This window comes from Chiloscyllium punctatum, chromosome 35 (assembly GCF_047496795.1).
Source record: "Chiloscyllium punctatum isolate Juve2018m chromosome 35, sChiPun1.3, whole genome shotgun sequence".
Taxonomy (NCBI): domain Eukaryota; kingdom Metazoa; phylum Chordata; class Chondrichthyes; order Orectolobiformes; family Hemiscylliidae; genus Chiloscyllium; species Chiloscyllium punctatum.
Window position 1 is genome coordinate 16,116,055 of NC_092773.1, and position 23,139 is coordinate 16,139,193.

The 23,139-nt window shown below is 41.2% G+C and overlaps 1 protein-coding gene across 36 annotated transcripts in view; it reads left to right on the forward strand.

The window, feature by feature from the left end:
* Positions 1 to 23,139, forward strand: part of LOC140459699 (calcium/calmodulin-dependent protein kinase type II subunit beta) — a 265,742-nt gene that overhangs the window by 199,657 nt on the left and 42,946 nt on the right. For 8 of the 36 annotated variants that reach the window (XM_072554076.1, XM_072554075.1, XM_072554078.1 and 5 more), the window contains 4 exons: positions 1,571 to 1,603; positions 7,743 to 7,811; positions 11,052 to 11,096; positions 12,641 to 12,689. In XM_072554076.1, coding sequence (XP_072410177.1) covers positions 1,571 to 1,603; positions 7,743 to 7,811; positions 11,052 to 11,096; positions 12,641 to 12,689 — 196 coding nt within the window. The remainder of the gene's footprint in view (positions 1 to 1,570; positions 1,604 to 7,742; positions 7,812 to 11,051; positions 11,097 to 12,640; positions 12,690 to 23,139) is intronic. The other 28 variants (XM_072554079.1, XM_072554113.1, XM_072554103.1 and 25 more) reach the window with 7 other exon arrangements.

Here is a 23,139-nt window from a genome sequence, read left to right on the forward strand (position 1 = left end):
TCTTCCTTTGAGCATTCTACCTTGCGTCTCGAATTAGCCCTTTCACCAGCACAAACACCCTATTGATGGCTCGGTATAGAGCCACCTCAGAGTTAAAATTCACAGCGTAAGGATTCTCTCCCTGTGGTACAATTAGATTTGGCTTGGATTTGGTCTTCTGCCTGTGAAACATTGCACAAGGTATTGATATGAATTGAAATGTGAACAAAAAGAACACAACTTTAAAATGAATCTTTCCAACAAGTTATCTTCCATAAGAGATTGACTGAATCTACTGGGCTGATGAAAGGGTGGACAGAGCTCTATTTAGTTCCATTCTTTAATTGTAATTTATGCAACAAAGCTGCAGCATCCCTTTTGTTGTTAATCCTCAAATCATTTAAAAAACAATGTTCTAGACTCTTCATTTGCCATTTCTGTCAGACATATTTCAAGTCACATTGCCAGAGATCCAGGTGATATTCTGACTTCCTGCCTTGGATGACGGCATAAAGTGTTCCACAGATCAGCAATATTACCACTGTGTTCACCCTCAGCTGGCTTTTCATCCTGTGGAAGCTTAGAGGTAACCCATCATGACACCGACTGCTTCTGGGAAGACTTTTTCTGATGTTTCCTGAGTAGTGAGCACATCTTGAAATGCGGCCAGCACATAGACTTAACATCCATTGAACAGGCAGAGTGACTAATGGAGAAGAGCAAACAAATGGACCTGGCCAAGCAATTGGGTTGACAACTTGGTCTTAGTTCACTGTCATGACATTGTGTTTTTTAATGGCCAAATTTCCTCTCTCTCTCTCCTTTGCCCAATTCTCAGGATGTTGTTGCTTTTTTTTTAATCTCTGCCACAGACGATCTCACTTCAACCCATATTTTGTCTGTTTTGTGTTCACTCACTGCCCAAATCATAACAGTGGAGCCTGAACGGAAACTGCCTTCCAAGGATACTTTGCAGATTGGAATAATTCTGCTTTTGTTCCACTCATTTCTTCATTCCCTGTCACCCTGCCTTGACTGAATGGCTTTAAGACTTTACATCTTAATAAAGAGCTCATGCTGAGCTTGAACAAGCACAGACTGTGAATGACTAAGTTGAGAAACTGTACAGAACCTACGTAAAGGCTGTCTTTGTTGAACAGTCAGTGTACCAAACAACCAAACAGATTGGTCATGCATGATGAATAAATAAGGTGCTGAACCTGCATCCCAGTACTTGACAGGGCCAAAGCTGTTAGGGCAAGCAAACATTGGAAACCTCTCAATTTGGCCAGTATCCTGAGCATTCATGAGATTGATGTTAAGTTTTTGTCTCTTTGAAATGCAGCCTGAACTTCTGAGAAAGGGATACTGCAGCTCAACACTTGTACTTTAAGTCATATAATTTATACTTTTTTCAGGATTTAAGACATTTTGTTTTCTTGACAATGTCCTTTTAAAAACATTGACCGTCAGACTTAGTCTTCAGGATTGTGTACCTGATCTGGACCTGGTGTTAGGAAATGTGCCACATGTGCAACAAGTCACAATTTCTTGTGTTTTTTTTCTTTTTCTCGTGTTGGTCTCTATTCAGAAAAGGAAGTCAAGTTCCAGTGTTCAATTAATGGTGAGGACCCTTTTGAAATTTCAATTCACTTCACGTTAATCTTATTTCTTTTTTTTCCCCTTTTTTCCCTGCCAGGAGATGATGTTGCGTGTTCACGGATTTTCATGATTTAAGTCCCAACCAGAATAGAAATACTGAAGTCTGTGCATGTTGACAACAGTTAGAGGTCCATTTGGTAAATGGCATTAAACTGACCAAATGCCTCCTTCCTCTCTTCCTTTCTCTCTCCCTTTCTGTCTTGCTTCCTTCTCTTTCTCCATATGCTTCTTGTCACAAGATTCAATAATGTGCTTTGTGTACAATCACTGCAGTTGATAGCAGAATTAACATCTCAGTTAGATAATTCAATGGATCGAAAGTAACCAAAGCAGAAGCCAAGTGATTTGGTTGGATTCTCTCCTCATTCTTGTACATTGTGGGTTATTTATTATTAACATCTGATTTTAATTTTAAATTTCTGCTGTGAATGGTCCATGACTGGTTTTGATAATTTTTATGCTGCTTTACATTCTTGAGATTTGTGCTCAGGATTGTCCATCAAATTATTCTCCAGTCACCAACTACAGAGAAATTAGCCAACCCCTGGAAATCCACTATCTGTAGTTCTCAATTTTTAAACTTCCAGAAATTGACAAAAACTATGACTCCCCATCAAATAATGAAGAATGACATATTTTTATCATGTCATTCAGGACCTCAGGTTGTCCCGAAGCACTTTACAACCATTGAAATGTATAAGTTTGTAAGATAACTCACTGGCAAAGTCATGCAAGTCAAACTTGCACAAACGGCAATTTGATAATGTAGTATGTTTTAGTATTATTGTTTGAGGGATAAATGGTGTCTCTGACAATGAAGGTATATTCCAGTGCTGTTCCTCAAAATAATAGTGATTTCCTTTCTGTGTACTTGAGAAGCTGAAAAACTAAAATTGTGAGCTGTACTCTGCCCCTTTGAGATTTTGACATGACACAGAGAACATCTGTTCATTGTTTCTGTCCTTGCTTTATGGACAAGCTCTCTCAGGAAAATTCTTAACAGCAAGGCTCTCACCCTAAAGCAGTTGGACTGACTCCTTATCTGACTGAAAATTGGATGCAAATCTTTGATAACATGTAACACAGATATAGCCAGAATATCTCTGAATATTACTTTATGCAGCAGGTCTAGACAGGAAGAAGCCACTTGACTTGCTGCTTGTGTCACCTGTTTCCTTTGTTGTTGGTGTACATCCCTCTTGAGGTCCGAAGCACGAAAAAATAATTTTATGAAAAACGTTACTTTGGGGCGGCGCGGTAGCTCAGTGGTTAGCGCTGCTGCCTCACAGCACAAGGGACCCGGGTTCGACTCCAGCCTCTGACGACTGTGTGGAGTTTGCATGTTCTTCCCTTGTCTGCACAGGTTTCCTCTGGGTGCTTCAGTTTCTTCCCATAATCTCACAATTAGGTGAATTGGCCATGCTATAGGTTAGGTGCATGAGTCCTGGGTAAATGTAGGAGAGTGAGTTTGAGTGGGATACTCTTCGGATGGTTGGTGTGCACTTGTTGGGCTGTATGGCCTGTTTCCACACAGCAGGGCTTCTAATTTTAATTCTGCTTGGCCCTGCAGAAAGGCCGCTAAGTATTCCACATGTAGTCAATGACTTTGAAATGCAGTCACCTATGTAAATGGATGTGGCAGTCAGTTTCTGCACAGAGGGACTCATAACTGCCCAATATGACTTAGGTAGTTTTGGCAGTGTTGTTTGGTGGAGGAATATTGGCTAGGACACTTCCACCTTGTTTTAAAGTGTCAACTTGACCAAGCAGTGAAGACCTACATTGTTCAAAGAAAACCAGAAAGTGCAAGACAAACTCAACCAGGCTGCCAGCAGCAGTTTTGGAGAATTATAATGAACTCAAAACATTAATTCTGTTTCTCTTTCCACAGATGTTGCCAAGATCCTGCTGATTTTCTTGGGCACTTTCTGTTTTTACTTCTGATCTCTAACATCCACAACATTTTGCTGTTATCAGCATTCTTCATGTCTCCTCCAGTAATGCAGCACTCTTTCCAAGATTGTGCTCAACACATCAAGTTGGGCTCGAACTCACAATTTTCTGAAGGCTTTGAGTCATTCTGAACTAATCTGAATCACTGGTGATTATTTGAAAGCTGAGACATGCTTAGTAGGCAATACAGTCCTGGCTCCAAAAAAGACAGAAAATGCTGGTTCAACTCAGCAGGTCTGATAGTATCTGGGGGAAGAAAGCACAATTAATATTTTGAGTCCAGTCACCCTTCATAAGGGTTTTGATGAAGAGACACTGGACTCGAAATGTTAACTGCTTTTTTCCCAGATGCTGCCAGATTTGATGAGAGTTGCCAGCAATTTCTGTTTTCATTTCTGATGTCCAGCATCTCCCGTTCTTCATGAAATTTTAGTCCTCCAACCCTAGGCTCCAATGTCAACTGATGAGATTTGTCTTGCCCCAGAACATTGAGTCGTTATCACAAGTCCTATGTGAAAGGGATGCAAACACAGTGTCAATCATGAAGTGACTGTGCATGACTAGTATATTAGTAACTAAAATGAACTGAAATCCCTTCCTGATGAACAGCTTTTGCCCGAAATGTCGGTTTTCCTGCTCCTCGGATGCTGCCTGACCTGCTGTGCTTTTCCACTACTCTGACCTCCGGCATCTACAGTCCTCACTTCCACCTAACTAAAATGAACACCTTGTTACTCACCACTATTGGAATGGATCGGACTGATGGTTGTATTAAGTGCAGCTACTCTGAGAAGTATACTACTTAGCCCTTGAGGTGAACTGTTCTACTAAGATACCAGCAGGAATTGTGTTTTAGCTCTGAAAGCTGAGTGTTCAAATGTAATATTTATGGTCACCAAAGCCACCAGGTTTTCTGTATCTCCTGTCCTGTGTCTCTGAGCAACAATCTTGTTTCTGAAAGATCATGCACACTCAATCCATTTGACAGTTCAGAATTTTGTGTCGTCTTTAATCTGAAAGATAGGAAATATTTCTGCTAAAACGGTTGTAAAGTGACTCCAATTGACTTAAAAACCATTTTCTGCCAAGCCACACAATTTATGTCTTGATCGGACTTTATCAAACCCACTAATTCAGCTGCTCAATTCTAAGTCCAGATAGTTCAAACTGAAACATTAGTTCCTCACTCAGCTGTGAAATTCAGGCGATGTTAGTTTATCAGTCCCTGTGTTCAGGATATTTAGGGTCATGGGACCAGGTGGGGAAATTGAGTTCAGGCACAGATCGCTCCTGATTTGTGAATGTCATGAACAGCAGAAAATGCTCAAGGGAGCATATGGTTTCCTCCTGTACCTGTCACATTCTTTTGCAGTTTGCTGTGTGGATTATTTGCGGCGCTCTGCATAGTCTCCAGTGTTGGTGAACAAATGTCATAGGCCTTGTAGGAAAAGCTTTAAATAGCTAATGTTGCTCAGCTTATAGTTGTGTGCTCAGTAGCAGGAAGTAATTAGCCAAACTTGTGCTAGTTTGTGAATGAAGGTGAAAATATTTTCAATTGAAACATGATTTTCACGAAGCAGCAGCAGTTCCAGTGTATATTTTAGAAGATGGTGGTTGAAAATGAAGGTGCATTCTTCTGGAAAGGTCAGTGACCTTCAGCAGTACAATACTGCATAACTGAGCTCCAAGCTATCCCGGAATATAAATTTCTTTTGGTTTCTGTTTTCCGTCCCTCCCCATTTGGAGCAATCTCAGCTTCTGTGCTGTGTTGGTCACTGGAATTTGAATCAGAAAGATGAACTTAACAACATGAAGTACTTGCATTTATAAATTGCCTTTAACATAACAGAATATCCTTGACAGAATTGATCCTCAAACAAAATTTGACATTGAGCGATTTAAGAGGCAAGTAGATAGAAATGCATAGACAGAATTCCTATCTTGTTCCAGAAATTAGGGTTTAAATAGCTGAAGGCAAAGAAAGTTGGCAGTACAGAAGAAGTCAAAGCTCAAGGGATTCATGGGTTGTCAAACCAAAGGAAGTTACAGAGACAGGGATATGTAAATAGGTTGGATTTGATTATGACAGTGAAGTCTTCATTCTTAAAGTGTCAGTGGATTTGGAACCAGTTTAGCTCAAAGCATCATGTTGGTGGGTGAATGGCAGTCAGTAGGTTCTGGCTATAAATGAGTAATGCTTTCTTTGCATCAAGTCCTGCAGCATGTGACGCTCCTGTGATACCAGAGAAGTGAACTTTGAGAATCCTGCTGAGTTAAATTGGATATGAAAGTAAAGGCAAAAAGGGCATCTTCTGGCCTTGTAGCAACTGCAGTTAAGAATTTCTGAGACCAGTATGCTGCCTTTTTGTTGGGAACTAGACTGACAATGGATTTGGGAGGATGATTTTGCGGTTCAAATGTTATTTCTTGATATTTGTGAAAATATTTTAAATGAGGAAATTTTCTTTTTAAATCACGGCCCAAAATCCCAGAGAAGCTATTTCAGCAGTTTGGTGAACACCTCTAAACACAAGAAGAGGAAAGGTTCACACTCAGTCCTTGAGCTGATCATTTCATAGCTCCTGTTTCTCCATGTTATTGCATCAAAGAGATTTTGCTTGGCAGCTTTATCAAATCACTGCTATTCATTTTGAGCTCCTCCTTTCACTTGCCAAATGACTTTGCCATCATTCTCCAGCATTTTCAGTAACTTTAACCCAGAAAATAAAAAAAACACTTCTTGTGGATAGACCGGCACACAATCTGTTTCATGTTTAAGTACAGATTCTGACCAAAAAGCCAAAAACTGTGTGTGTAAGTGTTACATCATTGGAAAAGATTATAGTTTTGGCTGTCAATTTTGTGGTAAATCTGTGGACTTGGAGCTAGAAGGTCTGAGTTGTGCTGAATAATGCAACTAAGACTGATCTGACAGGCAACTTTGGATTGGATTAAATTCGAAAACATTGCACTCAACTGATAGATTATTTCTGACCTGTATGGAAGAACCTGGCATACATTCCTGCTGTATCTGGCCAATGCCTTGCACCAAAAGTTTCCTTTCATCCTTGTGCAATGGCAGTTGACAAGATACCTTTTGAGGATGGACTGTTGTGCCAATCCCCTAACTAATGAAAGACCAATCAACACCATGCAAATCAAACACAGAATGCTGCCTTTAGACAATATTCTCTAAATTCTAACTTAAGAAGGAATATACTGCCAGTTCATGTTTTTTGCTGGAAATAATATGGAGCCCTAATAAATGGTGATATTTTGGCCCAGCTCACACAGCAGAAAGGTCTCCAGTTGAAACATTTCCAGTGGATCTGGAAAAACTTAACTCAGCTATTCACTTATCTGTGGGTAATCTTATATAAAATTGTAAAGATACCAGTTCTCTGTTAATCTTGGAATGAAGTTTCATATACACATTTTGGGAAAAACTGATCCAAGAAACATTTTAAATAAAAAGTAAAATTTGTTATCTTTCGTTGGGTGACTTGATTTTGGTCCAAATGTTAGATATCAAGTTTATCCATGTGCACGTATATAAAAAGTTCGTTTTCTGCAAGTATGGAAATGAGAAATTTCTGTTTGTCCATGTTATTGCATAAAAGAGATTTTGCTTGGCAGTTTTATCAAATCACTGCTATTCATTTTGACTCAGTTTATCGGGTTTGACAGTTCTGACTGGTCAAATTTGGCAAATGAGGAATTGTGAAGCAATACTGGAAATGGCATGTCACTGACTTTGGTGTTCATAATTCTTGCTTTTCCTTATCCACAGAGATTGAACTGTTTGATGTGTTAATTGAACCTACACACTTTGTAATGGGAAAACACAGCTCCCACAATTGGAGGTAAAATAAGTCTCAAATTAACAGCTGTAGTAGCATTAATATCCTTAAAATTTGTGTACCCTCTTTTTGAGACTCACATTTCAAAGCCAACTCATAAACTACGAAAGCGAACCTGTTCCAACCAACCAGCAGTAGTAAAGCCAATGTTCACAGGTGGATCAAAGTAATTCTGTACCTCAGACAGTTCAATATCTGCCACCTCAGTTTGATCTCCTGACCCAGGTGGGCTAGGAGGTGAAAAGTGGACGTGAAATCAACCTAAATCCTCTGTTGTTTTCTGCACAGCCTCAGATAAACAGCACCAAAAACAACGTAGTAACCAGTCCTAAAGGAAACATTCCCTGCCCTGCACTGGTATTGGCTCTCTTCTTCTTCTACCATCTTCTTCTTCCAGAGGCATTGGTGAAACATGGCTAGAACTTGAATTAACTTGATTTTGAGACCACACTTGGGAATTGTATGGTGAGGTTTATGTCCTTCATAATAGTTAATTCAAGGAGCCGTACCTATTTTTCCTGCTTCAAGGAGCCCGGATATTTTTCCCTTTGTCTTGTGAGAGGAAACAGTTTCCCGCAACTTTGCAAAATGCAGTACTGCGGGACACAGGTTGTCCTGAATTAATAGCTTAGTTTCCAGAAACTTGAACTGTTGTGTGCAGTAAAATCCAAATAGGTTTGATGATTTTTTTTTCCTCTGCCTGGCATAACCAAGCTCAACGGTGAACATTTTAAGTGGTGTTTATTTGAGCTAGTTGCTAAGTATTTACGTGGATCTGGCGCCCACATTGCATGCGCCCAATGAAAGAAAGCCATGTTTCATTAATACCTCCTGTATTAGTTGGCTTGTTGTTATCTGGTTCTGACTTTTCCTTTTGCTGATGACTGTGATAAGACTGCAATATGTAACAGGTATGTCAGTAGGAAAGGACATGCAGTGACAGTTATTATCGGAGGTGAATCTTTTGTCTAAATTTGAAACAAAATTCTGATCACATCCCCTGGTAATGAATGGAACACTTGGCTCAGTCGAAGGAGCAGTTTTCTGTACATGTTCTTTTCAGTTTGTTGTGAAACAAAGAACCAGAGTAACCAGAGTTTGGCCTCCATCTTTGTGCTTGGATGCAGTGAGGATTGAGCAGCAAGAGCTATGGCCATGATTAAGAGCAAGAAAACTGAGATGACCCCAAATAAATAGAGCAAAAATGCACGAAACTGAAGTGCAGATGAAATAACTATTGCTTTAATGTTCAAAGCCTACTGACAATCCAATCTTTACATTGGCAGGGTTTTTAACTTGGCTTTTGTTTAATGCATATTGATGCTTTGGTCCTTTGATGGGATTTTTCCAGCATTTGGCAATGTATAAGTTCTGAAATGTTCATGAATGTTATTCACAGTGTATGGCTAAGACTTGGCCCAAATGTTTAGGATGTAAGGGAGGGTTGTTTTGAGCCATTTAACAGCTACACATTGCCTGATTGGTCAGAGCTGTGTTTTGTTAATAAATATCTTTTAGTCTTTAGCACTGACTTGAAAACTTAAGAACCCCACCAGCCGCGTGAAACGTCATCAGAAGTGCAGTATGGTGCTGGTTACCTTACTGGCCGATTCTGTGGCTTCAAATGTCAGTTCGAGAGTTTTAAGCTCTATAATGTGGGAAGCTTTCATATTATTGTCAAAATCTCATTGGTTCACTCATTTACTTCAGGGAGATGCAGTGTCCTCATTGGGTCGAGTATATATGTCACAAACGTTCTGCAATGTCGAAGGCTCTCAATTTCTGCCTGAAATGTTCAAGCATATCTCTCCATTGTACCAAATCACAAGATCCTCCTGCTTGTGGAGATATGCTGAAGATTTAAGATATGATTGCGATTTTGGTGAATTGGCGAGACTTCCCTCAGCCTCAAATTTAGATGGATTGTGTCAGGTCATCATGCAGTTAGGGTCAAAAGGACAGGAGAGCTGGAGATCTTTCAGACATTCATTCTTAGTGGCAGTGGCTCTTTTCACATAAATCCCCTGCTCTTGTAATCCCTCCAAACTGTGCTTGCCCATCCCAGTACATGCACGTATGCCAACCCCACCATCCAGTTCCCAATCAGTGCTCAGGGATTATCTATCTGTGCTGTGTGGCTCCCCACTTCCTGAGAACAGCCTCCCTGACCAAGACAGTCACACTTTATGTGGTATTGAATGTCTAGAAACTGCAGGTTAATCCCAATAGAATGGATTTCCAGTCAAATTGGACATTTGTGGCAGAAATAGTTAAGACTAAGCCATGAGACAATTTATCCTCCGGTTGATCCAGTTCCACACAGCTGTGAATTAGTCAGTGGGCAATATGGCAATGTGTACATTTCCACCATTTGTTGATCCTGTGATTAGCAGATATTGGCATGATCTGTGCCACAATCATTTGGTAGTTTCACAAGGGAGATATATCAGCAAGTGTGCATTTCTCAGTCCAGCACTTGGCATGGAATGACCCTCGATGGGTTCCCTGTTGATGCAACATCATCCAGTTTGTCCTACTTCCAGATGAACTGTACTCATCTTTCTGGTGTGTCTTAGTCTGGTGGGTTCTTAAATCATCAAGGTTGTTATCTCCAGTTGTTTCCTTCCACCCTCCCTATTTCTTCGTGGAATTCCGAGAGTACCAAGTTTCTTTGGCACTCTCTAGTAAGGGATAAACCAACCCATAGAGGATGCTTGTCACAGCCCTGAGTCATCCCATCCACTGACTGCTGGAGATATAAGAGGCATCCCCCTGGGCAGCTGTTTAAATTATCCAAATTGAAACTAGACATGAGAACCCTCCAAGTTGCATTTCTGAGCTGGATCTTTCTCCCAGTCACCAAATTTCTCATGCAGCGTTTGCTCTCATGCCCACTTTTGGTCTATCTGACAAAAAGCATCATTCAACCTAATGGTATATGTTCTAACATAACTCTGGGGCAGGTGAGGCTTGAATCCAGGCTCCTGGCCCAGAGGTAGGGTCACCAGCACTGTGTCACAGGAGTCTCCAATTTCTCCCTTTGCATGAACTTCAAGTTCACTGAGTGTTCAGTGACTGTAAATTGGTGCAGGTTCGTTTTTCTTTGTTCAAACAATATAATTCATCTCATTGTACTTCAGTACCTGGTGTGGGAAATGCACTGGGGACTGATGGTAGTGTGAGGTAGGGTTTGTCGATCCTCACTGAGTGAATGGATGTTAGCACTGTTTGAAATCAGTCTTCAAAGCTACTCTCCCATCCAAATCAAGCTGCTGTTTGGTCCCAGCTGTGGGAATATTCAGTTCTTATTTTGCAACTTTACAACAAGAATCAGTTTAAGCAACGAAGTAAAGTCAACCCATTCAAATCATAATTTGCAGTTTTTCATCATCTTTCCATTTCTAGCCACTCGAGATTGTTTGTTTATTTTGTTAAAATTCTACAGGAGAAACGTGCCGAGCTTTTCCCCCCCCCCTTCTCTCTGCTTTTTGCCTTTTTTCCTCGATCGTTTCTGCTTCTCTGTTTTTTGTTTAGTTTAAAACCCTCTTTTCTCCACACTAAAATTTCCTTTTCTATATCTGCTTTCATTCTCTTTAGGAACCACAAACTACTGTCATCCACAATCCTGTGGATGGGATAAAGGTACCATCTGTCTGTGCTGTAGTCTTTCCCATCTTTGGAATCTTCCTTTGTCAAGTTCTGTCATAGAAAATGTATCCCTATTATTAAGCAAGAGTTCCCAGGTTCTGATTTGTGTTTTTGAGTTACAAATATTGAGGGTCTCCCATGTAGCAGCTGGTTAGACATACATTGTAAGTCTTAAAACTGAAGAGTGAGATTTTGTCCTTTCACCAGCCCTCTGGCACACTGCAGGATTGATTCTCCCTAATACATGAACAAAGAGTTTCATTTTCTTTTTCATCCTTGGATACAGTTGGCAAACATCACTTACATATTTGTCAGTTGTGAAATCTTTAATTTGCACTCATACCTCAACCTGAAATGCAGACAGTTTGGTTTGTAGGCAAATACAGTAGCATTTCAAGCAAAATTGAAAGAAAGGTTATTTCATCATTGATTGAGATGATAAAGTTTCTATGATATCCTGTAGTTGTAAAACACTTGGCAGGTTTTGTTCCTGTTGGATCTAAATTATGGAGCTTCCCATTTGTTTTATACGCAATGACATTTCTGTGTTTTGAGCTGTAGCTACATTAGGTACAAACTAATAGCTAGATCATGTGTGGCTAGAATCTTGAATTCTGCTTCTCACTGGTTTCATTAAATATAACTTGTGGCACAACATTCAAAATTTCCAAATTGCATAATGCCAGGATTTGATTTAAAAAAAAATGTTTGGAATGATATATAATCTTTACATCTGAAGTAAGTACAAATATGTTGGAAGTGCACAAACCCCAAAACATTCAGCGTTAGAACAGTGATAGATAGGAATTGTCAGCATCATGTTGAAATAGAGTTCGAAATCGATTTGGCCTCTCACCAATCATAAAGTTAGTTTAAAACTTATCACTCTAATCAGATCATTTTGGCCATTAACATCTCATCAGCTTTCCTTCTTGCAATCTCTGGTAGTAAATCTGCAATCGTTAAAAGGTATCACTCTTTTATCAAGAACTTAGAATGCTTGACTAGCATTCACAGTGGCTCCAACTGGAACAGTTGTCTTGTTCACAATCTTGCCTGAACAAGAGCCCTTTGAACAATGGAATCTTTAGAGTGCATAGTACAGAACTAGTTAAACGAAAATTGTCAGATGGCACACTGGCAATTTCATTATGCACTTGGATCCTGTTGTCCCTCTTGCTTCAAGTTGGTTTTCTGAGAACAAGTTACTGTTGAAGCCACATCCACTAAACAAGTGACTTGTTGAAGATCTAAATTCTTTGCTAATCTCACTTACCTTTTCACTTCACTAAAATTATTCAGAGGCAGTAAATAGAACACTTGTGTTCAAAAAAATGCATGATTCAAATTATCAAAACTAGCTGCTTTATTCTTTTCTGCTTCATGATCATGTTTTCTCCTGCTCTGTTTCACTCAAGCTTTCACATAAATGCTTTTCTTTTTTGCACTGAGTTCAGTATTTGTTCTGTTAATTCAGAGTTCAGGTGGTGAATACACACGTGATGTTGCAAGTAAGACTCTTTCTGTTTTGTTTGCAGGAGTCTTCTGACAGCAGTAACACAACTATTGAAGATGAAGATGTTAAAGGTGAGCAATACATTGAAAGCAGTTTTTAAAACATAGCATTGCAGGGCTTTGGAGGGGAAACTGAGGTGTGCTGCATTTGTTCTGCCAGTTTTCAAATTGGATAAAACACTCCATGACTAAGGCTCAAAGTGAAGTGACCTCTCATTCAGGTTTGCTTTTCCATTTCATCTGATCATAGGTGAGGCTGTAGAGATCAGAAACAAAGTTTTCTCCTCTGAGCAGCTTCAGTCACAGTGTAGAATACTTGGAATCGAGCGAATGGCGAACAAGATGGACAAATGTCAAAATTCTGTGCTGCGGTAAATCTGAAATGAATTAGAAACTGCCGCAGTATCTTGAGCAGCATCTGTGCTGAGAGATAAACGTTTTTGGTTTGGACACTTAAAAAGTGAAGATATGACTGAGGAATAGCATTTTAACTGGAATAAACCTGGGGAAGGGAAAAGATGCACTTTGTACACTTGACAGTAAATAAATCCATCAATCAATCAGAAAAGCAAGGAACGGAGGACCAGAAAAAGTGATTTGTAAAATGTTTAAGTTAACAACCAATGCTGAAGTCTCAGATCAGCCATATCCTTGTGCAATGGCAGAGAATGATAAAGGGTCTGTCTGGTCTATTCTGTGTCTTTTGGAGATCAACATATGTCAGACATGACATCGGTATGAGAAAACAAAGAGAACAGTAAAAGCTGACAGGAGAGAGGGAAATATAGCAAGTACAGTGTGAGGATTGACAAAGCATCACAAGGACCAGCAAGCTTTCGTGCCTGATTGGTCGTCAGGAAAGGTGGGGTAGTGGCAGAGTGATAATGGCATCGAACTTGTAATCCAGAGGATCTGATTTCATGAGATCAAATCCTATCATGGTATCCAATGGGATTTAAGTTCCATTCGTAACTTTGAAATTCAAAACTGGACTTGGTAAAGGCAGCCATAAAATGATTGATTTTAGGGCAGCACAGTGGTTTAGTGGCTAGCACTGTTGCCTCACAGCGCCAGAGGCCTGGGTTTGATTCCACCCTTGGGTGTCTGTCTGTGTGGAATTTGCACGTTCTTGCCATGTCTGCATGGGTTTTCCGCCAGCTGTTCCGGCTCCCTTCCACAGTCCAAAGATGTGCACGCCAGGCAGATTGCCCATGCTAAATTGCCCGTAGATTTCAGGGATGTGCAGTTTAGGTGGATTAGTCATGGGTAATACAAGGATAGGGGGATGGGTCTGGGTAGAATGCTGTTTGGTGTGGAGCCATTGGGCCAGATGGCCTGTTTCCACACTGTAGAGATTCTATGATTCTACATATACAGACCACCTTGCCAGTGTCGTGTTGCAACAGTTAGAAATACCGCCAATTTCCATTTGCAACCATCCTACTCCCAAGCATCCCTGCAGTGTGTGATTGTCAGAAAATCCAGCGCATCCATCTTGTTAAAATTTATTTTTTTCACAGGGCTACCATTTGTTAACCATCCAAAATTATCTTGAGATGGTGGTCATGAGCCATGATAAGCCAGTGCATCCACACAGCTTCAAGCAAAGCATTATTATTATTTAACAATATTTAACATTGCAGTATTTTCTACCAGAGAGAAAACTGAAGGTACAGGTCAAGTACGGCATTATTATGGTCTATATTTGATAACAGAGGGCAACAATAACACAATATTCTTCCATAAAATTTAATTATATTTTTGGATTTCTGTGTTTTTGGAAAAAAACATACCGAGGTTGAAAGAGTATGACAGCAACGAAGATCCTTGCAGGAGAGCTTAGGATTGAAATTTCAAGTCAGTACTGAAATGTTTAACCAATCTGTATTTGGTTCTGTGATACAGTGAAGTGTTGATGAACAGCAGAGGTGATTGTGTGCTGGCTTAGTTTTTAGAGATTGTTTGGAATCTTGGGTGGTATTGTTCCACCACTGACCTTACGCTGTAAGGTGCTGGGATAGAGAGTTCGGTCAAAGAGTGAAGTATGGATATATGGGGGAACAGATTGTCTTGGAAAGTGGAGAATGAAGAGAAGCCATATCTCTAGACTTTGCAAATGGTGAAAATATCATGTAAAAACAGAGAAATATATGTATTGAAATGTAGGCCTGTTAAATGAGGCAAAGGGGTGGAAAATGAGGGTTAAGGGAAACAACATTGTTCTGGAAGAAAGAAGACAAACAGAAGAAGTTCAGGAAATAGATTGAACCATCAGGATTGTTTCCTTTTGAAAAGGACATTTTGGATCATTACACAAGACAGTTGGAATCAGCAGAGAAGTTGCCATCAAAAACGAGGAACTTCAGAACAGCAGAGGGTCCTGGCATGAAGCAGAATAGGAATAAGTGTAATCCAGATGTTTTTGGTATTCCTTCACAGGATGTGGGTGTTGCTGGCTTTGCCAGTAATGTTATATTTCATTGACTGAGAGAAGATGGTGATGACCTGTCTTTGGAATTGCTGCTTTTGCATCTGGACTGCTTGAGCACTATCAGTACTTATAGGGATAGATTTCCAAGATTTTTAACCCAGCAACATTGAAGGAAGATGATTTGAATTCAGGATGGTGTGTGGATTTGAGGGCAACTTGTAGCTTATAATGCTTTTTTAGGTAAAAACAATGACTGCAGATGCTGGAAACCAGATTCTGGATTAGTGGTGCTGGAAGAGCACAGCAGTTCAGGCAGCATCCAAGGAGCTTCGAAATCGACGTTTCAGGCAAAAGCCCTTCATCAGGAATAAAGGCAGTGAGCCTGAAACGTGGAGAGATAAGCTAGAGGAGGGTGGGGGTGGGGAGAAAGTAGCATAGAGTACAATGGGTGAGTGGGGGAGGGGATGAAGGTGATAGGTCAAGGAGGAGAGGGTGGAGTGGAAAGGTGGAAAAGGAGATAGGCAGGTAGGACAAGTCCAGACAAGTTATGGGGACAGTGCTGAGCTGGAAGTTTGGAACTAGGGTGAGGTAGGGGAAGGGGAAATGAGGAAACTGTTGAAGTCCACATTGATGCCCTGGGGTTGAAGTGTTCCGAGGCGGAAGATGAGGCGTTCTTCCTCCAGGCGTCTGGTGGTGTGGGAGCAGTGGTGAAGGAGGCCCAGGACCTCCATGTCCTCGGCAGAGTGGGAGGGGGAGTTCAAATGTTGTGCCACAGGGCGGTGTGGTTGATTGGTGCGGGTGTCCCGGAGATGTTCCCTAAAGCGCTTTGCTAGGAGGCGTCCAGTCTCCCCAATGTAGAGGAAACTACATCGGGAGCAACAGATGCAATAAATGATATTAGTGGATTTGCAGGTAAAACTTTGATGGATGTGGAAGGCTCCTTTAGGGCCTTGGATGGAGATGAGGGAGGAGGTGTGGGCGCAGGTTTTGCAGTTCCTGCGGTGGCAGGGGAAGGTGCCAGGATGGGAGGGTGGGTTGTAGGGGGGACGTGGACCCGACCAGGTAGTCACGAGGGAACGGTCTTTGCGGAAGGCAGCAAGGGGTGGGGAGGGAAATATATCCCTGGTGGTGGGGTCTTTTTGGAGGTGGTGGAAATGTCGGCAGACGATTTGGTTTATGTGAAGGTTGGTAGGGTGGAAGATGAGCACCAGGGGTGTTCTGTCCTTGTTACGGTTGGAGGGATGGGGTCTGAGGGTGGAGGTGCGGGATGTGGACGAGATGCATTGGAGGTCATCTTTTACCACATGGGAAGGGAAATTGTGGTCTCTAAAGAAGGAGGCCATTTGGTGTGTTCTCTGGTGGAACTGGTCCTCCTGGGAGCAGATATGGCGGAAGCGGAGGAATTGGGAATACGGGATGGCATTTTTGCAAGAGGTAGGGTGGGAAGAGGTGTAATCCAGGTAGGTGTGGGAGTCGGTGGGTTTGTAAAAAATGTCGGTGTCAAGTCGGTCATCATTAATGGAGATGGAGAGGTCCAGGAAGGGGAGGGAGGTGTCAGAGATGGTCCAGGTAAATTTAAGGTCAGGGTGGAATGTGTTGGTGAAGTTGATGAATTGCTCAACTTTCTCGTGGGAGCATGAGGTGGCACCAATGCAGTCATCAATATAGCGGAGGAAGAGGTGGGGAGTGGTGCCGGTGTAATTACGGAAGATCAATTGTTCTACGTAGCCAACAAAGAGACAGGCATAGCTGGGGCCCATACGTGTGCCCATGGCTACCCCTTTGGTCTGGAGGAAGTGGGAGGATTCGAAAGAGAAATTGTTAAGGGTGAGGACCAGTTCGGCCAAATGAATGAGAGTGTCAGTGGAAGGGTACTGTTGGGGACGTCGGGAGAGGAAAAAACGGAGGGCTTGGAGGCCCTGGTCATGGCGGATGGAGGTGTAGAGGGATTGGATATCCATGGTGAAAATGAGGCGTTGGGGGCCGGGGAAACGGAAGTCTTGGAGGAGATGGAAGGAGTGGGTGGTGTCATGTATCTTATTATGCATCTGCTGCCCTCGTTCTTCAAAGTGGTTGAGTTCACCGGTTCAGCAAGTGTGTTGAGGGAGCCCTGCTGACTGCAGTGTCTGTTGTGTATATTGCAACCTACTGCCACTATGCGTAGGTGGTGAAAGGAATGAATGTTGAAGGTGGTGCCAGTCACATGGGCTGCTTTATCTGGATGGTGTCAAGCCTCTTGAATGTATGTCGTTGGAATAGCAGACAAGTGGGGTGTAATCCATCACACTACTGATTTGTGCCTTGTAGATAGACTTTGGGGAGTGTATGCATAAGTTGCTCGCTTCAGAATTCCAAGCCTCTGTTCAGTTTCTCAATTCACTTTCTGATCAATTGAACCTCCCCAGTGGAACAGTAGTTACATGTTCAGCACTGGATGTCAAGATAGTAGAAAAGTTGTTTAAGAAAATGGAAGAAGGCCCGGGAAGTAGAATTACAATTGTGAATTCATAGAAACTTGAGACAATTGTCATTCCTGTGTTGGTTCTTTGTAAGAGCGGGTGCACTTGGTATCCTGCTTGCATTAACCTTATGTATATTCCATCATGATCTGCTAAAATGCTGGGACAGGCTCAAGGGACTGAATAACCTATTGATTTTGTGCCTTGGTAGTCAGTATGTACATGCTTCAATGCTGTGATTTTACTGTCATAACTCATGCCATTCTGTTATTATTGAGATTCATTATGTCTGATTTAAAAAACAGCTTTAAAAATGTCGAAAGTTGTATCTGAGGGCTTTGCAGTCTTCCAGTTTGGAAATGAAAGTTGAGCAAAATGTGAGAATGTGGTCGTACTGAACCATTATCTAAACAGGGAATGAATGAACATCCACAACCACTTGAGAAGAGATCTCATGCACTATGGATATTTGTAGAAGCCAGAGATGACAGAGTAATCTTCGCATCACTGCCGTTGTTTCAGATCTAGTCACTAACTTGTAAAAACCTATTAAATTTTGCTCAGTGTCTTTACAGAACTGTCCACAGACATTATTTAGTTGGTGTCAAATAATATTTGTAATGAATGCCAACAATTGAGTTTCTATTGTAGTTGCTTTCACTCCAATTGCTTAAACACTTTGGCACAACTCCCTTGACTGGTGTGTTGAAAATTGAGCCTCGCTATTCCCAGAGTGGTCACAAAAGGCCAGGCTTTCAAAGAGGTATGCAAAATCTCCAACTTGCCTAATACTCAGATCCAGGTTGGTACAAAACATGAATTAGGTTTCTGCAATGAACAAAAAATATCACTCCTAATCACCAGTCATTAGATTTTAACTACAGGTAAATAATTAAACAAAATTAAGTAAATTTGACCAATTAAATTCTAAATCCCTTATAAACTCTCCCTTACATGCACACACATACCAACAAAACCATCTGGGGAGAGGGAAAACTGTTCCCTAGTCTATATCCATAAGATCTCCTGGGTTGGATCTTACAGATGAGCAGATTTCTCGGAATGCTTCCACTGGTGTGCAGGCGGCACAGGGTTCTTTTTACTTAGGGTCTCTGACTTACCAAATTTCAAAGTCATAACTTGAAGCATCTGCTGAAGCGGAGCGAAGCTGGCTTCCTTCAGGTCTAAAGTGGCTTAATGCAGACAACTGAGAGACAAAGTTTTGACTGCAGTTGATCTGCTGGATTTTATTCCAGTCTAACCTAGTTGCTTTGTCTCAGGCTCAAGCTCAACTGTTAAGCTTCCTGGCAACCTATCATTTAGTTTTTGGCAGGCAAAGGACTTTTGTCATTGATAATGGTCAGGAGGGTATGAACCCATCACCTTCATTTGTAAATAATCCCCTTGTCTCTTGTTCATCTGTGGCCTGCAGGAACCCACAGCTACATAGACATGGTTCACAACAGATATCAAATTCCTTCTTTTCAAAACAAACTGCCATTTGTGTAAATCCCTGGGTTTCAAAATATTCTTTCTCACCTCAGCCCACGGTTTTAAAAAGCTCATAAAAAGAAATGAGCTTTTAAAAGATGCTGTCTTTATAACTTGTTGCTGCATGCAACAATGACCAGTGTCTGGCTTGGACTGCTTATTTTACACTTCAAACTGATGTGAATAAGAATGGCATTCAACCATTGCACAATGTTTGTTTTGGAGGGAGAGACAATCTGGAATTTGTTTCAGTTGTGAATGAAGGGAAGCAGAGACAAAGTGAGGACTGCAAATACTGGCGATCAGAGTGGAAGAGTGTGGTGCTGGAAAAGAACAGCCGGTCAGACAGCACCCGAGGACCATAAGCTCTTCATCAGGAATGAGGGGGTGGCCCAAGGGGGCTGGGGGGTGGTGTGGTTTGAGACTGGAGGTACCTAGGGATATAACAGATAGGTGAAGTTGTGCCCCTCCCACTCTGCCAAAGACATGCAAGTCCTGGGCCTCCTCCAATGTCAAACCCTTACCACCCAACACCTGGAGGAAGTATGCTACAGCTTTCACCTTGGGACCTTCCAACCACACGGGATCAATGTGGATTTCACCAGTTTTCTAATTTTCCTTCTCCCCATCTTATCCCAGATCCAACCTTCCAACTTGCCATTGCTCTCTTGACCTGTCCATTCTCCTTCCTACCTGTCCGCTCCACTTTCCTCTCCAATCTATCGCCTTCACCCCCAACTGCATCTACGTATCGCATTCCTAGCCACTTTACTCCCAGCCTGACAACCCCTCCTCCCCATTTATCTCTCAGCCTCCTTGGGCCACCCCTCATTCCTGATGAAGAGCTTATGCTTGAAACATTGATTCTGCTGCTGTTTGGATGCGACCTGACCAGCTGTGCTCTTCCAGCCCCACACTCTTCCACTCTGGTTTAAGACGCAACCAAGTCTGACATGAGAGTTGATGTAAGCCAGGATTAACCCACCAACCTGAAAAGGTTTTGCTGAAGTCCTACTCAGGAATAGTTAAAACAAGTCATTCCTGTTGAGTTAATCTATTCTTTAAAGAGGGGGGGCGTTGCTGGTAAATTCTGACACCAGACAGGAAATCTATTAGTCTGAGAGTCATAGAGATGTACAGCACAGAAACAGACCCTTTGGTCCAACTCATCCACGCCAACCAGATGTCCTAACCTAATGTAGTCCCATTTGCCAGCACTTGGCTCACATCCCTGCAAACCCTTCCTATTCATAGACCCATCCAGATACCTTTTAAAGGCTACATTCTGATGAGTACTGCTGCAAAAGGTATTAAAAATGCAACCTTGCTCATTAACAAGATAACAATGATTTGGTTGAGGCTCAGCACTTGCACATAAAAGTTTGATGCCTGTGACATGCACTGACTGGTAAGTACATCAAATGTATTTCATAAACCTGAGAGAGAATGAGATTGCAATTAGAACAAGGTAAATTAGTTTCAGCATGAGCTATACCACATAGTTAGTTTGTTCTTGAGGTGCCTACAGCCTTCATTTGTCTTTGTGCAGCTGATGGGAAGGTTCAATGGCCCTACTTTGAGATTTTCCTGTTTGTATAATATTCATTGGTCCTCAGCTCAGATGTATTAATGTGAATCTGGTGCCAGAATTTTACAGGGCTTGACAGCATAATTCACATATGATGATCATGATAGACTTGGAACCATTTCATCACTGCAGTGCTACAAAAAGATAACAAACCAGATGCTGACCCTAAGTTGAGTGTTTCTGCATTTCAAATTCTGTTCCAAATGCAGCTATTTGAATTCCCCAACTATCTCCTCCCCTGTAGTTAGCTCCAAACCCAGATGGCTATTTTAATTGTATTGATTTCCTGAAATCACTCTTGCATGTAAATAATTGAAGCATTTGCCAGATCTGAAGGCCTTATACAAGAAAATATATTGAGTGAAGAAGTCAAAACTCTCCAAAGAATTCAGTTCCCTTTCTGCTCCACAATGAGACATTAACATATCAGAAATTTGAGATGTGTTGACCAAACTGTCAGCAAGATGCCTGAAGCTTCAGTGAAGTAGAATAAAACTCCGTGTCATGTTGAACTGAATGCTTCCTTTAAAACTCATGATATACTTGCTGCACAAGTTACAGATTCATACTGATTCCTTTTATGCTGCTGATGACAAATATGTAATGGGACACTATTGACTTCAAGTTGACCAGCTTAAAAGTTAAAAATCACACAACACCAGGTTATAGACCAACTGGCTACCTGACAAAGGCGTAGCGCTCCGAAAGCTTGTATTTCCAAGTAAGCCTGTTCAACTGTAACCTGGTGTTGTGTGATTTTTAACTTTGTCCACCTCAGTCCAACATGGGCACCTCCACATCTTGACCAGTTTAGACATACTTTGACCTTAAAACTTTCTGCAACATCCCAATGAGCTGACATGGTGAAGGAAAAATGTGATTGAGTCACTCCTATTTTCTGGTTCCGCACTTTGTGGTGAAGTAAAGCATGTATTCCAAATGACTTCAGCGCTTTGGGCTGCAGATAAGAAAACCAGCCAGGATTAGACTGCCATTGTTAATATAGTGTGGATGTGATTTTAAGGAGTTAGTAATATCAGGCTGATCATCATCAAATAGCCTTTTATTCATATTTGAGTTAGATGTTTGGTTATAGAGATCTTGGAAATACCCACAAAGCATTTTGCAATTCACACTTTTCCAACTGTACCCCAGTATGACTAAAGTATTCAGATGAGGCCAGGTAAAATATTAAGCTATTATACAGGAAGCTTATCAAGTTCCTATGCACCTTTGCAAGTGCATATACACTTTTTTATCCAACTCATGGATTTATGTGCTGCAGATTTCCTGTAATGAGCATCTTAATTTCTTCTACAAATTTATGTGGACTATTTCTTTTCTTCCACTGTGACCAGTTTCAATTTGAAAAACCAATACAACATCAACAATACATAAATGAAAAATACTTGACAAATTTTGCTTTCAAATGCCATTTGCAATTTACAGGTATTCCAAGTTTAAAGTAGCATGAGAACTTTAAGAATCATCCTCACATTTAATATAACCTAGTTTGTGTTTGAGTTAGTGTGAAGTGACATAATATCAGAATGTGGTTTCCTGCCATCAGCAGTTCAGGTGCATGCCAGTGAAACCTCATGGTGCACTAACAGTTTAGTGTTCTTTCAGAAAACTGGAAATGAATCACCGATCTCTCGGAGACATTCACATTTCACGTTGATGAAAGGTCCTACCCAACCTCCAGATGCCAGGCATTCATGCTTGAATTTCAAATTTATGTGCAACGGACTGACTCATGCACTGACGTTTGCAAATTGGCAATATGTGCTGGTATCATGAAAATTTGAAACAACTGGACAGAAGATTTTGTGACAAGTTCAGACTGGATGTGTGATTGGCAGTCTCGAGTGATAGTTGACGCATGTCAAATATTGCATCTTATTTTGGCGAAGTACGTTATTCAGCAAACAGAAACGAATCACCAAAGTGAGATTTTCAAGGAACCAGGAAGGAGATTCATGCCAATCTTTTCTAAGACATTTTGAAGAATTGAATTAACCTTGATATGTAACCATACCAATTGTCTGCATCATTGAGGTTATCCTGTGAGAATCTGTTCAATGCATGAAAATCCTATATACTTGCACCAAGAAAGGGGAGAAGAAAAAAATTAAGATTGATCTGAAATGAAACATTTGGTGAGCATAAAGCAAAACAAAAGCTAAGTTCAGGATGTACATGTAGTCCAAAGTGAAGGAGGTTGGAAAGGACCCATCTTCAGGGATGGAAATGGTTGTCTTTGTATTGCAGATAAGGTAAGCCTAGAACATTATTAGAAAATGGGATGATCCCAACTTCAACTCCAATCCTACTATTGCCAGGACAGTGAACAGCAAACCTCTCGGTCATTTACAAACTTTTTCACTGCAGCTGGCATCCTGGCCTTGAAGGTCTTCATGAAATGGACATTGCCAAGCCTTCTTTGTCCCAACCCAACTTGTTCTTCTGTCAGGTTGTGTTCGTTTTACTGCCATTACAGCAGGATATACGTTCAAGTGGAAAATTGAGTGTGCTGCCAATCTCAATCGTACT